At 38.8% G+C, this 14,090-nt stretch overlaps 1 protein-coding gene across 1 annotated transcript; it reads right to left on the reverse strand.

Moving 5' to 3' along the window:
• Positions 1-393: 393 nt before the first annotated feature.
• Positions 394-5,242, reverse strand: LOC143032067 (uncharacterized). Its single transcript, XM_076196532.1, has 2 exons — positions 2,994-5,242; positions 394-1,175 (listed from the first exon to the last, which is right to left on the reverse strand). Exons 1-2 carry the CDS (start codon positions 4,011-4,013, stop codon positions 402-404), a joined length of 1,794 nt encoding a protein of 597 aa, XP_076052647.1. The 5' UTR covers positions 4,014-5,242; the 3' UTR covers positions 394-401.
• Between the last annotated feature and the right edge of the window lie 8,848 nt (positions 5,243-14,090).

Here is a 14,090-nt window from a genome sequence, read left to right on the forward strand (position 1 = left end):
ATTCTTTTTTGAAAAAGCAGAACTGCACAGGTCACACTGGAAAGGCTTCTCTCCTGTGTGGCTCCTCATATGCTTTTTGAGATTACTCTTTTGTGAGGAAGCATAATCACACAGGTCACACTGGAAAGGCTTCTCTCCAGTGTGGATCCTTATATGCTTTGGGAGATAACTCTTTTTTGTCAAAGTTTTATCACACAAGCCACACTGGAATGGCTTCTCTCCTGTGTGGGTCTTCATATGCTGTGTGAGAGTACTCTTTTGTGAGAAAGCGGAATCGCACAGGTCACACTGGAAAGGCTTCTCTCCTGTGTGGGTCCTCATATGCTGTGTGAGAGAACTCTCTTTTGAAAAAGCAGAATTGCACAGGCCACATTGGAAAGGTTTCTCTTTTGTATGCGTCCTCATATGCTGTGTGAGATTACCCTTTTGTGAGAAAGCATAAGCACACAGGTCACACTGTAAAGGCTTCTCTCCTGTGTGAGAGTACCCATTTTTGAGAAAGCAGTATCACAAAGATCACATTGGAATGGCTTCTCTCCTGTGTGGGTTTTCATATGCCGTTTGAGATTACTATTTCGTGAGAAAGCAGAATTGCACAGGTCACATTTTACAGGCTTCTCTCCTGTATGGGTCCTCATATGCTGTGTGAGAGCACTCTTTTGTGTGAAAGCATAGTCACAATTATCACACTGGAAAGGCTTCTCTCCTGTGTGTATTCTCATATGCTGCATGAGAGAACTCCTTACTGAGAAAGCAGATTTACACAGGTCACACTGGAAAGGCTTTTCTCCTGTGTGGTTCCTCATATGCTTTGTGAGATAACTCTTTTGTGAGAAAGCACAATCACACAGGTCACACTGGAAAGGCTTCTCTCCAGTGTGGGTCCTTATATGCTTTGGGAGATAACCCTTTTTTGTGAAAGTTTTATCACACAACCCACACTGGAATGGCTTCTCTCCTGTGTGGGTCTTCATATGCTCTGTGAGAGTACTCTTTTGTGAGAAAGCAGAATCGCACAGGTCACACTGGAAAGGCTTCTCTCCTGTGTGGGTCCTCATATGCTGTGTGAGAGAATCTTTTCTTGAGAAAGCAGAATTGCACAGGTCCCATTGGAAAGGTTTCTCTCCTCTGTGGGTCATCATGCAATGTCTAAGATGAACTGTGATATAGCTATGCTGCAGATGTCACACTGGATCCTTTTAATCATATGACATATATGGAATCTACAGATAACTCTTCCAAAGAAATATTGATAGTTATCATCCTTGGGAGAAAAAAATATATATATATTACTGTGTAATACATTGTAATGGGATTGTGGATATTTTGCACACAAACCACTTCATACTCAAGTCCCTTTGTACCTAAACAGACCCTTTGTACATGCCATCACATAACATAGAATAGGTAGAAATATTAACAGATATAGTGCTATTCTACTTTTCATCAGATTTGTGCTTAAAACCATCCAACATCTACATTTATATTCATCCCACCACAACCAGTGACTCAAATTTTTCTTCACATTATGAGATTTGGAAGTAAGGAATGGTCCAACTAGCCAAAACAGTTATATTTTGATATAACGCCATAACATTCTATGTTTGGGCTCACAAAACCTCAATCTAAACATGACTTATAAGTGATGGAACTCACCAGTGGATCGGGGGGGGGGGGGTGCTGAGGGGGCCGAAGCTTTCCCCCCCCCAAGTTGTTCTTTCCCTCATTAAAGAGGTTGAGAAATCCACCATGTATTTACCTAGTTATATTATATGGGAAGGTTTTTTCTTAAAATCTTGAATAGTGTTTGCATACTCTGTTTCCTTATCTAATTTACTCCAGGTATCCACCACTCTATGTGGGAAGCTATATATATATATATAAATATATATATATATATATATATGTATATATATATATATATATATATTTTTTTTTCAGATCTCTTCTATAGTTATTCTTTTTTAGTTTATTTTCATATCCTCTTGCTTTTCCATTGTCCCATTTTAATAAATCATCTCTATCTAGGATTTCCATTCGTTTCATGATTCTATATATAGTCAGTAGATCTCCTCTTTCTCTTCTTTGTTCCAGAGTTGGTAGCTCCAATTTGGACAACCTTTGTTCATATGTTAATTTGGAGAGTTGGTGCCAACTTTGTCGTTGCTCTTTGTATTCCTTCTAATTTCTTTATATTCTTTTTAGTAATGGGTGTCCATAGTGTTGCTGCATACTCTGGTTTTGTTCTTATTAGTGTAACTAATATTTTTTAATAATTTCCTCATCCAAGTAGTCAAATGCCACTTCCATTGACCTTAATAGGTTGAAGGTTTCTCTGACTATTTTATTGATGTGTTTGTCCGGTGTCATGTCTTTGCTGATCAATACTCCAAGGGCTCTTTCCGAGTTCACTTTTTTGACTTCTACACCAATTTTAAAATTTGATATTCTATTTTTACTTTTTCCAAACTCCATTATACTACACTTCTTGATACTGAAGTTTACTTCCCACTTTTGAGTCCATTTCCAGATTTTGTTTAGGTCTAACTGTAATGATTCATAATCTTCCTCTATTTTTACTTACTTTAGTATTTTTGTGTCATCTACAAAGAAATTTATATAACACTCCAGTCCTTCATCCATGTCATTTATATACTGTATATGGCAAACTAGTTGTAAATCATGTATATGCACACATGCAACAAACTTGGAGCAAAAATTCTTCATCTCACAGGTCACACTGGAATGGTGATTCCAGTGTGAATCGCGATGTGTTGACTGAGAGACCTCTTTTGGGAGAAAGCAGAATTGCACAGATCACGTTGGAAAGGCTACTTTTCTGTGGGGGTCATCACATTATATTTAAGGTGATTCTTTTGCAAGAAAACTGCATCACAGGAATGGCTTCTCTCCATTGTGTCCTCATATGCTTTGTGAGAGAACTCTTTTATAAGCCGCATAAAAAAAAAATTGTCCAGGAATGGCTTCCCTCATGTATGAGTCCTCATATGCTGTGTGAGATTACCCTTTTTTGAGAAAGCAGAATCACAAAGGTCACACTGGTAAGGCTTCTCGCCTGTGTGGGTCCTCATATGCTGTGTAAGAGAACCTTTCTGCGAGAAAGCAGAATCACACAGATCACACTGGAAAGGCTTCTCTCCTGTGTGGGTCCTAATATGCTTTTTAAGACCATCCTTTTGTGAGAAAGCAAAATCACAAAGGTCACACTGGAAAGGCTTCTCTCCTGTGTGAGTCCTCATATGCATTACAAGACCACTCTTTTGTGTGAAAGTAGAATCACAAAGGTCACACTGAAAAGGCTTCTCTCCTGTGTGAGTCCTCATATGCTTTGTGAGCCCACCCTTTTGTGAGAAAGCAGAATCACAAAAGTCACATTGGAAAGGCTTCTCTCCTGTGTGGGTCCTCATATGCTGTGTGAGAGAATCTTTTCTTGAGAAAGCAGAGTCACACAGGTCACACTGGAAAGGCTTCTCTCCTGTGTGAGTCATCATGTGATTTTTGAAGAAACACTTTTGTGTGAAACCTTTATCACACAGATCACATTGGAATGGCTCCTCTCCAGTGTGAGTCATCACATGATTTTTGAGGTGACACTTTTGTGTGAAAGCTTTATTGCATAGTCCACACTGGAATGGCTTCTCTCCTGTGTGGGTCCTTATATGCTGTGTGAGATAACACTTTCTTGAGAAAGCAGAATCACAAAGGTCACAGTGGAAGGGCTTCTCTCCTGTGTGGGTCCTCATATGCTGTGTAAGAGAACCCTTCTGTGAGAAAGCAGAATCACACAGGTTACACTGGAAAGGTTTCTCTCCTGTGTGGGTCCTCATATGCTTTGTGAGACCACCCTTTTGTGAGAAAGGAGAATCACATAGGTCACACTGGAAAGGCTTCTCTCCTGTGTGGGTCCTCATGTGCTGTGTGAGAGAATCTTTTCTTGAGAAAGCAGAGTCACACAGGTTACACTGGTAAGGCTTCATGCCTGTGTGAGTCATTATCTGATTTTTGAGGAAACACTTTTGTGTGAAACTTTACCACACAAGTCACACTGGAATGGCTCCTCTCCAGTGTGTCATCACATGATTTTTGAGGCGACACTTTTGTGTGAAAGCTTTATTGCATAGGCGACATTAGAATGGTTTGTCTCCTGTGTGGATCCTTATATACTGAGTGATTTTTTTTTTTCTTTAAGCAAAATCACACAGGCATGACCCTCACATGGGGGGGGGGGCATATGCCCTGGGGCGGCACATTTAGGGGGCGGCACTTAAGCTATTATGCTAGAATAGTGCCAAATCACTGGCACCCTCTATGGACTACAACACACAATGGCAAAACTCCCCGTAGCTGACCTTTCTGTTACCAAGGTCACGGACAACCTTGAGCAGGTCCCCTTCACCCCCATTTTCTTCTCGCAAAATGACACAAAAAGGAAGCCTCATTTCTTCAGCCTGTCAGCAAAAAATGATTATGAAAAATAATAAACAACCCACTTACACCTCCACCCACACCCACACAAACAAACATGAAAATCCCCAGATGTCATCTTTACATATTCACGCCGTCTGTCACAGAGAACCTTTACTCATCACCGCCATGGGAAGGGGGGCACATACCCTGGGGCAGCACTTAGGCACATAAGTACACAGGTCACATTGGAAAGGCTTCTCTTCTGTATGGGTGGGTCCTCATATGCTGTGTGAGATTACCCTTTATTGAGAAAGGATAATCACAATTACTACAATGGAAAGACTTCTCTCCTGAGTGAATGCTCATATGCTGTATGAGAGAACTTTTTACTAAAAAAGCAGAATGACACAGGTCACACTGGAAAGGTTTTTATCCTGTGTGGGTCATCATGAGTTCTTTGAGGAAACACTTTTTATTTTGTGAAAGCTTTATCATACAGGCCACACTGGAATGGATTCTCTCCAGTATGGGTCATCATATGAAATCTGAGAAAGCTGCATTACATAGGTCACATTGGAAAAGGTTCTCTCCTATGTGGGTCATCATACGCTGTGCGAGAGAACCCTTTTACGAGAAAGCAGCAGAATTGCACAGGAGGTCACATTGGAAAGGCTTCTCTCCAGTGTGGGTCACCACACAACATCCAAGATGACTTGTGATATAGCTATGCTGCAGAAATCACACTGGGTCCTTTTCATCATATGACATGTATGGAGTCTATGGATAACTCTTCCAAAGAAATGTTGATAGTTACCCTCATCCTGGAAAAATATATATAATATTGTGTAATACATTGTAATGGGACTGTAGATATTTTGTACACAAATCTTTTCATACTCAAGTCCCTTTGTACCTAACAGACCCTTTGTACATACCATCACATAACATAAAATAGGTAGAAATACTAACAGATATGGTGCTATTCTACTTTTTCATCAGAAATGTGCTGAAAACCATCCAACAGCTATATGCATATACTCTCCACCATGACCAAAATTACTAATATTTTCTTCACATTATGAGATTTGGAAGTAAGGAAGGGTCCAACTGGCCACAGCAGTCACATTTTAATACATCTCCATAACATTCCATGATTGGGCTCACAAAACCTCAATCTAAACAGGAAGGTTTATTCAGTTCATCTCACTCATATGACTCAAACAAGTGATGCAAGTCACCAATTGTGGATCCAAAGGGGTGGGCTGAGGAGGCTGAATCCCGCCCCCCCTCTACCCCCAATTTTGTTCTTTCATTACCTCTTTGAAGAGGTTGAGAAACCTGTCATGTGTACACTGGTATATGGCAGAAAGTAGTATTACAGTGGCAGAAGTTTAAGTATATTCAACACATAATTGAGGGTAAATCTTTAAAATGTAAGATTATGTATTACTTTTGCCCAATATTCTGGGTGAAAAAAATAAAGTGAGAAGACATACTTCAATTCATATTCAAAATATTTTTTTTCATGCTGCAGATTTCACCTCTTTAAAAGAATCATATATACAAAATTTAGGTTAGGCACCCCCCACCCAAATGTCATCTACATTTACAAAATTCAGGTTAGCTCCCCTCCCCCCCAATTTTGATCCTTGATCTGCCACTGCAAGTCACATTATTAAAGATAAACTGGTAAGTGGTGTAACAGTGTTATCATTTTAGCAAAACAGAATAAATAAAATTGATCTAAGAAATTGTAGCTGTACTTTCCATATGAGGATCAGAGATCAAGCAGAGAAGAAAAGGTAAAAGGTGCAGACAGAGAGATAATAATTGAAGAGACGGCAGTAAGAGGAAGATGGGCAGAGTATTTTAGAGAGTTGCTAAATATGAAGGAGGATGGGGAAGAAAAGGTAGTTGCAGTAGGAAACTAAAAAAAATGGCAGTGATGAATGAGGTAAATGGAAGGGAAATAAGAAAAGATGTGGTGAAACCAATTATTAAAATGATGAGAGCAGGTAAGGCACCTGGATTAGATGGGTGTCATGTAAAATGTCTTAAAAAGGGAGGTACAGTGATGGTGGACTGGCTGGTGAGGTTGATTAATATTTGTCTATAAGAGGGTAGACTACCAGAGGATTGGAGGAGCACCTGTATAGTTTTGCTTCATGAGGAAAAAGGGGACCAGTGTGAGTGTAATAGTTTCAGGCAATACATATCAAACCCAAACCTGTGGAGACGTAAGTTTTCCATTTTCAATATTTTAGTTTCCTGTTTTGTTTTTGTTTTTTCTTCTAAATTCCATAGTTTTATACTTTATCTTTTATAATTTACAATTTGTTTTACATGTTATGTATTTTTCTATTTCTGTTACATTTATTTATATATCTATATTTTCATATATTTATAGCTTATATTCAATTTCATTTATCTTTTATCTAAACTTATATTTATTTTTCTATATCCATATTTTTTTTATTCACATTCTATTTTAATTTAGTGGTACCCAGGAGAAAAATAGGGAGAATTTTGGATGTACATATTCTGAGGAGAGAGAGTTGGGGAATATCAGATAATTTTTTGGTGTAAGGTAAGTCGAGAGTGAAGGATAGATGTAGAGAGAGGAAAAGGACAGAGGATAGGGAGGAGCTCAGAGAAAAATACTTAAATGAAAAGGGAAGAAAAAGTAGTACAAGAAAAAGTCTAAGGCTGGGTCTTTTAATGTGTGTGGATGTGGTATAGATGAGAGTAACAGGGAAGTGATAGACAGTATGTTTGTGAGAAAACCAATGGATGTGTTGGCATTGAGTGGAACAAAGTTGAAAGAGAGGGGAGAGTTTGAGTTTGGGAGTGTAGTTGGGAGGGCCTCAGGAGTGAAGAGAGGACAAGGGAGAGAAGAGGTGGATAAACTGGTAATTGAATAGATAGGTAAGTGTGTGGTGGAGTGGAAGGAGGTTTCTTCAAGGTTAATGTGGATGAAAGTGAAACTGGGAAGGGAGATGTGGGTTTTTGTAAGTGCATATGGGCCTGGTAGTGAGAAGAGTGTAGAGGAAAGGGAGGGTTTATGAATAGATTTAAATGAGTGCATAGAGGGTTTAGGGAGAAATGTCAATGTGGTGGTATATGGAGACCTTAATACTAGGGTAGGAAAGGAACCAAAAGACAGAGTGGTTGGGAAGTGTGGAGCTCCAGGAAAAAATCGAAGTGGAGAGTTGATGGTGATGTGTCTAGAGCGTTGATGATAGCAAATATAGTGTTTAGGAAGAAAGTCAAGCATAAGTACACTGGGGAGAGGGTGGTGGATGGAAGGGTGGTAGATAGGATGTTATATTTCCATATATTTTTTTCATTTATATTGTATATTCAATTTAGTGGTACCCAGGGAGAATTTTGGATGTACATATTCTTAGGAGAGTGGGAGAATATCAGATCATTTTTTTGTGGAATGTAAGTTGAGAGTGAAGGACAGAAGTAGAAAGAGGAAAAGGACAGAAGGTAGGGAGGTGCTTAAAGTAAAATGCTTAAATGAGAAAGAAAAGGAGTACAAGAAAAAGCTGAAAGAGAAGTGGAAGTGAAGGATAGAGTAGAACTAGGAGTGGAGGAATGGGGATGGTTCAAGTAGGGAGTCACAAGGTGTGCAAGGATGGTTTGTGGAACAAGGAGGGCAGGAGGAATAAAAGGGCAGTGAGTGGTGGGATGAGGAAGCAAAGAAGGTTGTAGAAAAGAAGAAGCAAGAATCAACATACTGGTTCCAAAATAGGATGAGAGAATCATATGAGAGGTACAAGGAAAAGAAAAAAAGAAGTAAAGCATAAGATGAAGGGGGCAAAGAGGAGAGATGTGACAGAAAAATGTGAAAGTAATAAAAAGATGTTTTGGAAAGAAATTAAGAGTGGAAGAGGAGGAGAATCAAGTAGAGAAGAAAATGTAAAAGGTGCAGGTGGAGATAATAATGGAAGAGACAGCAATAAGAGGAAGATGGACAGAGTATTTTAGGGAGTTGCTAAATGGGAAGGAGGATAGGGAGGGAAAGGCTGTTGTTGTTGTCGTTCCCTAGACTGTCTGTCCGAGCAGTCCCGTCTCCCCAAGGAATGCCACAGCCGAAACTGGGTTTTCTCACAAATCCTTTATAGAGTGTATGTTGTGTTGTTTGCGTGCATGATTGTGTATAATGCAGTCTTCCATTGTGTTGTATGGTATGGGGTGAAGTGTTACATCCTGGGCAGCTGTTCACAATGTGGTCATCCACCCTCTTCTGGTAGCTTAGAAGTGCTGGGTGCTGGCCGCACCACAGTCTGGCCAGGTGGACTCTGTCCTTTCGTGGGAGAGAGGATTCAGAAGGGTGGATATCAGGGGGTCTGGCATGCAGCAGTGTGTTGTCTTTCAGTGTGTTAATGGAGCGGTGAGTGATATGATTATGAATATGTTTCCGGAGGCTGGTATTTGGTGGTTGTGGAAGAAGAGAGGAGAGTATCTGTGTGTGATACAGGTCTTTGGGTGTTGTTTTAATGTTTCTTGGTGTGAGTGCACAGGAAGTACAGGAAGTTGGTTCTGAAAAGGACCTAGGAGTAATTATCACCAATGACATGTCCCCTGACAAGCAGATAAACAAAATTGTCAGAGAAACCTACAATTTATTAAGATAAAAAAAAGGTGGCTTTTAATTACTTGGATGAGGTAATGGTAAAGAAAATATTAGTTACACTGATAAGACCAACATTGGAGCATGCAGCAACACTATGGACACCCAGTACAAAAAAGAATATAAGGAAGACAGAAAGAATCCAAAGAGCAATGACAAAAATGGCCCCAACACTTTCAAAACTAACATATGAGCAAAGATTGTTTAAACTAGAACTACCAACCCTAGAACAAAGAAGAGAAAGAAGGGATATATTGACCATTACAGATTATGAAAGGCATGAAAGTCCTTGACAGAGAAGCTTTATTAAATTGGGATGGAAGAAAAACAAGGGAATATGAGAAGAAACTAAAAATGGACAGTAATAGAAAAATCTTAAAAAAAAAAAAAGCTTTCCACACACAGTGGAGGATGTTGGGAACAAATTGGACAAAACAATAGTGTGTGCAAACACCATACATTAATTTCAGAACATACTAGATATCACGAGATACAAAGACAGGTCACCACAAGCATAGCTCCCCTTCCTATGTAATACAATTAGGTAAATACATAACTATACATAGAAAATAAGACCATTACATATGCTCAATTTGTTTAGTTCTAGCTTCATATTTCTTATTTCTTCTCTTTTGTCTTTGGCACTTACCCACTCTTTATACACGTTATTTAAATAGATTGAATTTCCATATAGTTTGTAGCTTTTCATTCTTATAAACATACCCAAATTACATTCTCCCCTATGGTTTCTTAGCTTGTTTTTCATTTGACTAAAACTTCATAGTCAGTACTAGACTCAAGAAAGGTTCCTCCAATATCCATCAACTTTGCCAAGTCACAGAGTTATCCATTCTGAGCAAGTTCCACCATTTGTATAAATTTTTCTATGATTATGGATTTATCTGTTCTTGCACAGAAAATTGGAAATTATTCAATTATTTCTGTAGTATCAGCCAGAAAATCATAATACTCAAGACAAAGGGCATTAACATGTTCACTACCAAATGAAAAATCATGTAAAATAGACGAGATATCAAACACTGACCATTCTTGTACTTCATCCTTAGGGAATCTGTCTTGTAAATGGGTATAGCAGTTTTCATGATTTCATCTAGCTATTCCCTAGCAGCTATTCCAGTTTATTTTTCCTTCACATCTTTTGCTTCCTTTGAATTTGACATCATGGTGCACCAATTTTTTGCAATTTTATTAGAATACTTTTTTATTGTTTTGTAAATTTACAAATGGCTACAGATTAAAGAATTGGCCATGTCTGTGTGCTGTATTCATTGATTATGGTTGTTGCCTTGTTTTATTTTTAGGTAAAGGCAAGTAGAAAATCAGAATGGGCCTTCCAATAGCTCCCTTTTACTTGACCATAAATTTGACTTCCGATCTTTGCTTCGGCTTTGTTTCAGTGTTGCACTTTTATCATAAAATTTGTACGACTCCAAAGCTCTTTTAGTAGCCTTTTTCCATTTTTTTTTCATTATTCTTGAAGAGTAGGTCTGTATAGAAAATACCACTGTTTCTTTTTTTTTTTTTTTCTTATTATTATTAGTTCAGTTAATCAGGCCATCTGGACTATTTAAGTTGAGGGGTTGATATTGATAACATGCTACTTGATTCATTTCACTTGACTGAACAAATACGGTTGATAAATGGCTGCTGAACACAGTACAATCTCAAAACTACATGTAAAATAATGAAATTGTACACTTCCATTTCAAAGGTCATAGACAAATTCTCAAAATCACATCTTTCATTTTGAATTCATCATTATGAAATTATACAATCGATTTCTTTAATAAAAAAAAATTACAAGTTCATCTTGAAAAGCTTGTGTGCACATATTTTTTCCCCTTGGGTGCTCATTGCAAAACGTGTGTGTGCACACATACATCAAACTTACAGGCAACACTTTTCATTTCACATGTCGTCACACTGGAATGGCTTCTCTTCAGTGTGAGTCACCATGTGATGATTGATTGATTGAGAGAACCCTTTTGTGAGAAAGCAGAATTGCACAGGTCAAACAGGAAAGGCTACTCTCCTGTGTGGGTCAAGTGATATTTCAGGCAATTCTTTTGTGAGAAAGCTGCATCACACAGATATGACTTCTTTCCTTTTGTGGGTCCCCATATGCTTTATGAGAGAACTCTTTTGTGAGAAAGCTCTATGGCACAGGTCACACTGGAAAGACTTCTTTCCTGTGTGGGTCCTCATATGCTTTGTGAGATTACTCTTTAGTGAGAAAGCAGAATCACACAGGTCACATTGGTGAGGCTTCTCTCCTGTATGGGTCCTCATATGCTGTGTGAGATTACACTTTTGTGAAAAAGCATAATCACACAGGTCACACTGGAAAGGCTTCTCTCCTGTGTGGGTTGCTATATGCTTTGGGAGATAACCCTTTCGTGCGAAAGCTTTATCACACAGGCCACACTGGAATGGCTTCTCTCTTGTGTGGGTCTTCATATGCCGTGTGAGAGTACCCTTTCGTGAGAAAGCAGAATTGCACAGGTCACACTGGAAAGGCTTCTCTCCTGTGTGGGTCTTCATATGTTTTGTGAGATAACCCTTTAGTGAGAAAGCAGAATCGCAATGGTCACACTGAAAAGCCTTCTCTCCTGTGTGGGTCTTCATATGTTCTATGAGAGAACTCTTTTTTGAGAAAGCAGAATCACACAGGTCACATTGGAAAGGCTTCTCTCCTGTATGAGTCCTCATATGCTGTGTGAGAGAACTCTTTTGTGAGAAAGCATAATCACACAGGTCACAATGGAAAGGCTTCTCTCCTGTGTGGATCCTTATATGCTGCGTGAGAGTACTCTTTTGTGAGAAAGCAGTATCACAAAGGTCACATTGAAATGGCCTGTTTCCTGTGTGGGTCTTCATATGCTGTGTGAGAGTACTCTTTTGTGAGAAAGCAGAATTGCACAAGTCACACTGGAAAGGCATCTCTCCTGTATGGGTCCTCATATGCTGTGCAAGATAATCCTTTCGTGAGAAAGCAGAATCACACAGGTCACATTGAAAAGGCTTCTCTCCTGTATGGGTCCTCGTATGCTGTGTGAGATTATCCTTTTTTGAGAAGGCATAATCACAATGATCACATTGAAAAGGTTTCTCTACTGTGTGGATTCTCATATGCTGTATGAGAGAACTCTTTACTGAGAAAGCAGAATCACACAAGTCACACTGGAAAGGATTTTCTCTTGTGTGGGTCATCATGTGTTCTTTGAAGAAACACTCTTTTGTGAAAATGTTATCCCACAGGTCAAACTAGAATGGATTCTATCCAGTGTGGGTCATTGTATGAAATCTGAGGTGATTATTTTGTGAGAAAGCTGCATTACACAGGTCACATTGGAAAGGCTCCTATGTGAGTCATCATATGCTGTGTGAGAGAACCCTTTTAAAAGTAAGCAGAATTGCACAGGTCACACTGGAAAGGCTTCTCTCCAATGTAGGTCACCATGCAATATCAAGATGACTTGTGATATAGCTATGCCACAGATATCACACCAGGTCCTTTTCATCATATCACATGTATGGAATCTATGGATAACTCTTCCAAAGAAATGTTGATAGTTACCTTCATCCTGGAAAAAAAATATATATATATATATATACATAATATTGTATAATACATTGTAATAGGATTATGGATATTTTGTACATAAACTACTTCATACTCAAGTCCCTTTGTACATGCCATCATATAACATAAAATAGGTAGAAATGCTGACAGATACAGTGTTATTCTTCTTTTTCATCAGAAATGTGCTGAAAACCATCCAACAGCTACATGTACACTCACCCCACCTTGACCAAAATGACTCAAATTTTTCCTCACATCATGAGATTTGGAAGTAAGGAAAGGCCCAACTGGCCACAGCAGTCACATTTTAATAGAACTCCGTAACTTACCCACATTTTGACTCACATGACCTCAATCTAAATATGACCTACTCTATTCATTTATTTCATGGCTCATTGCAGAGATTGAGAAACCTACCATGTGTACACCAGTACATGGCACAAAGCAGTATTACAGTGGCAGAAGTACATTCAATACATCATTGAGGGTAAATCTTTAAAATGTAAGATTTTGTATTACTTTTGTCCCACAATTTGAAAAAAAAGAGAGGGTATACTGCAATTTATATTCAAAAACATTGTATTTGTGCTGCAGAGTATATCTCTTTAAAAGTGTCATCTATATTTACAAAATTCAGATTAGCCACCCCACCTCAAGTGTCATCTACATTTACAAAATTCAGGTTAGGCACCACTCCCCCCAAAATTTTGATCCTGGATCCACCACTGCAAGTCACATCATTTAAGATACACTGGTAAGTGGTGTACCTGTGTTATTATTTTAGCAAAACATAATAAATCGGTCTAAGAAATTGTAGATGTACTTGCCATATGAGGATCAAAGATCAAGTAGAGAAGAAAAGGTAAAAGGTGCAGATAGAGATGATAATAGAAGAGATGGCAGTAAGAGGAAGATGGGCAGAGTATTTTAGAGAGTTGCTAAATGTGAAGGAGGATAGGGAGGGAAAGGCAGTTGCAGTGGGAAATGCTAAGAAAATTACCTGTGATGAATGAGGAAAATGTTCCAAAGGACTGGAGGAGCATCTGTATAATTCCACTTTATTAGGGAAAGGGGGACAAGTATGAGTGTAGTAGTTTCAGAGGGATCATCAGTTTGCTGAGTGTAGCTGTGATGGCTTATGAGAGGGCTTGATTAGGAGGTTTAGGAGAAGAATAGAGAGAGTAATTGGCAGAGCTGGGGGCGCTACCGCCGGACAGGTAGTGTGTTACCAAAAAATCTATATATGTGTATACATATACACATTGTATATACATATGTATTCATATATATGTATATAATATGCACTGACAGATATGTACCCCAGATTTTTTGGTAATGCACTACCTGTCCGAGGGTAATGCACCCAGCTCTGGTAAATGGTGAGGAGGAACAATGTAGGTTTAGGAAAGGTACGGGTTG

This window comes from Oratosquilla oratoria, chromosome 12 (assembly GCF_046742065.1).
Source record: "Oratosquilla oratoria isolate Oo_2021 chromosome 12, ASM4674206v1, whole genome shotgun sequence".
Lineage (NCBI taxonomy): Eukaryota > Metazoa > Arthropoda > Malacostraca > Stomatopoda > Squillidae > Oratosquilla > Oratosquilla oratoria.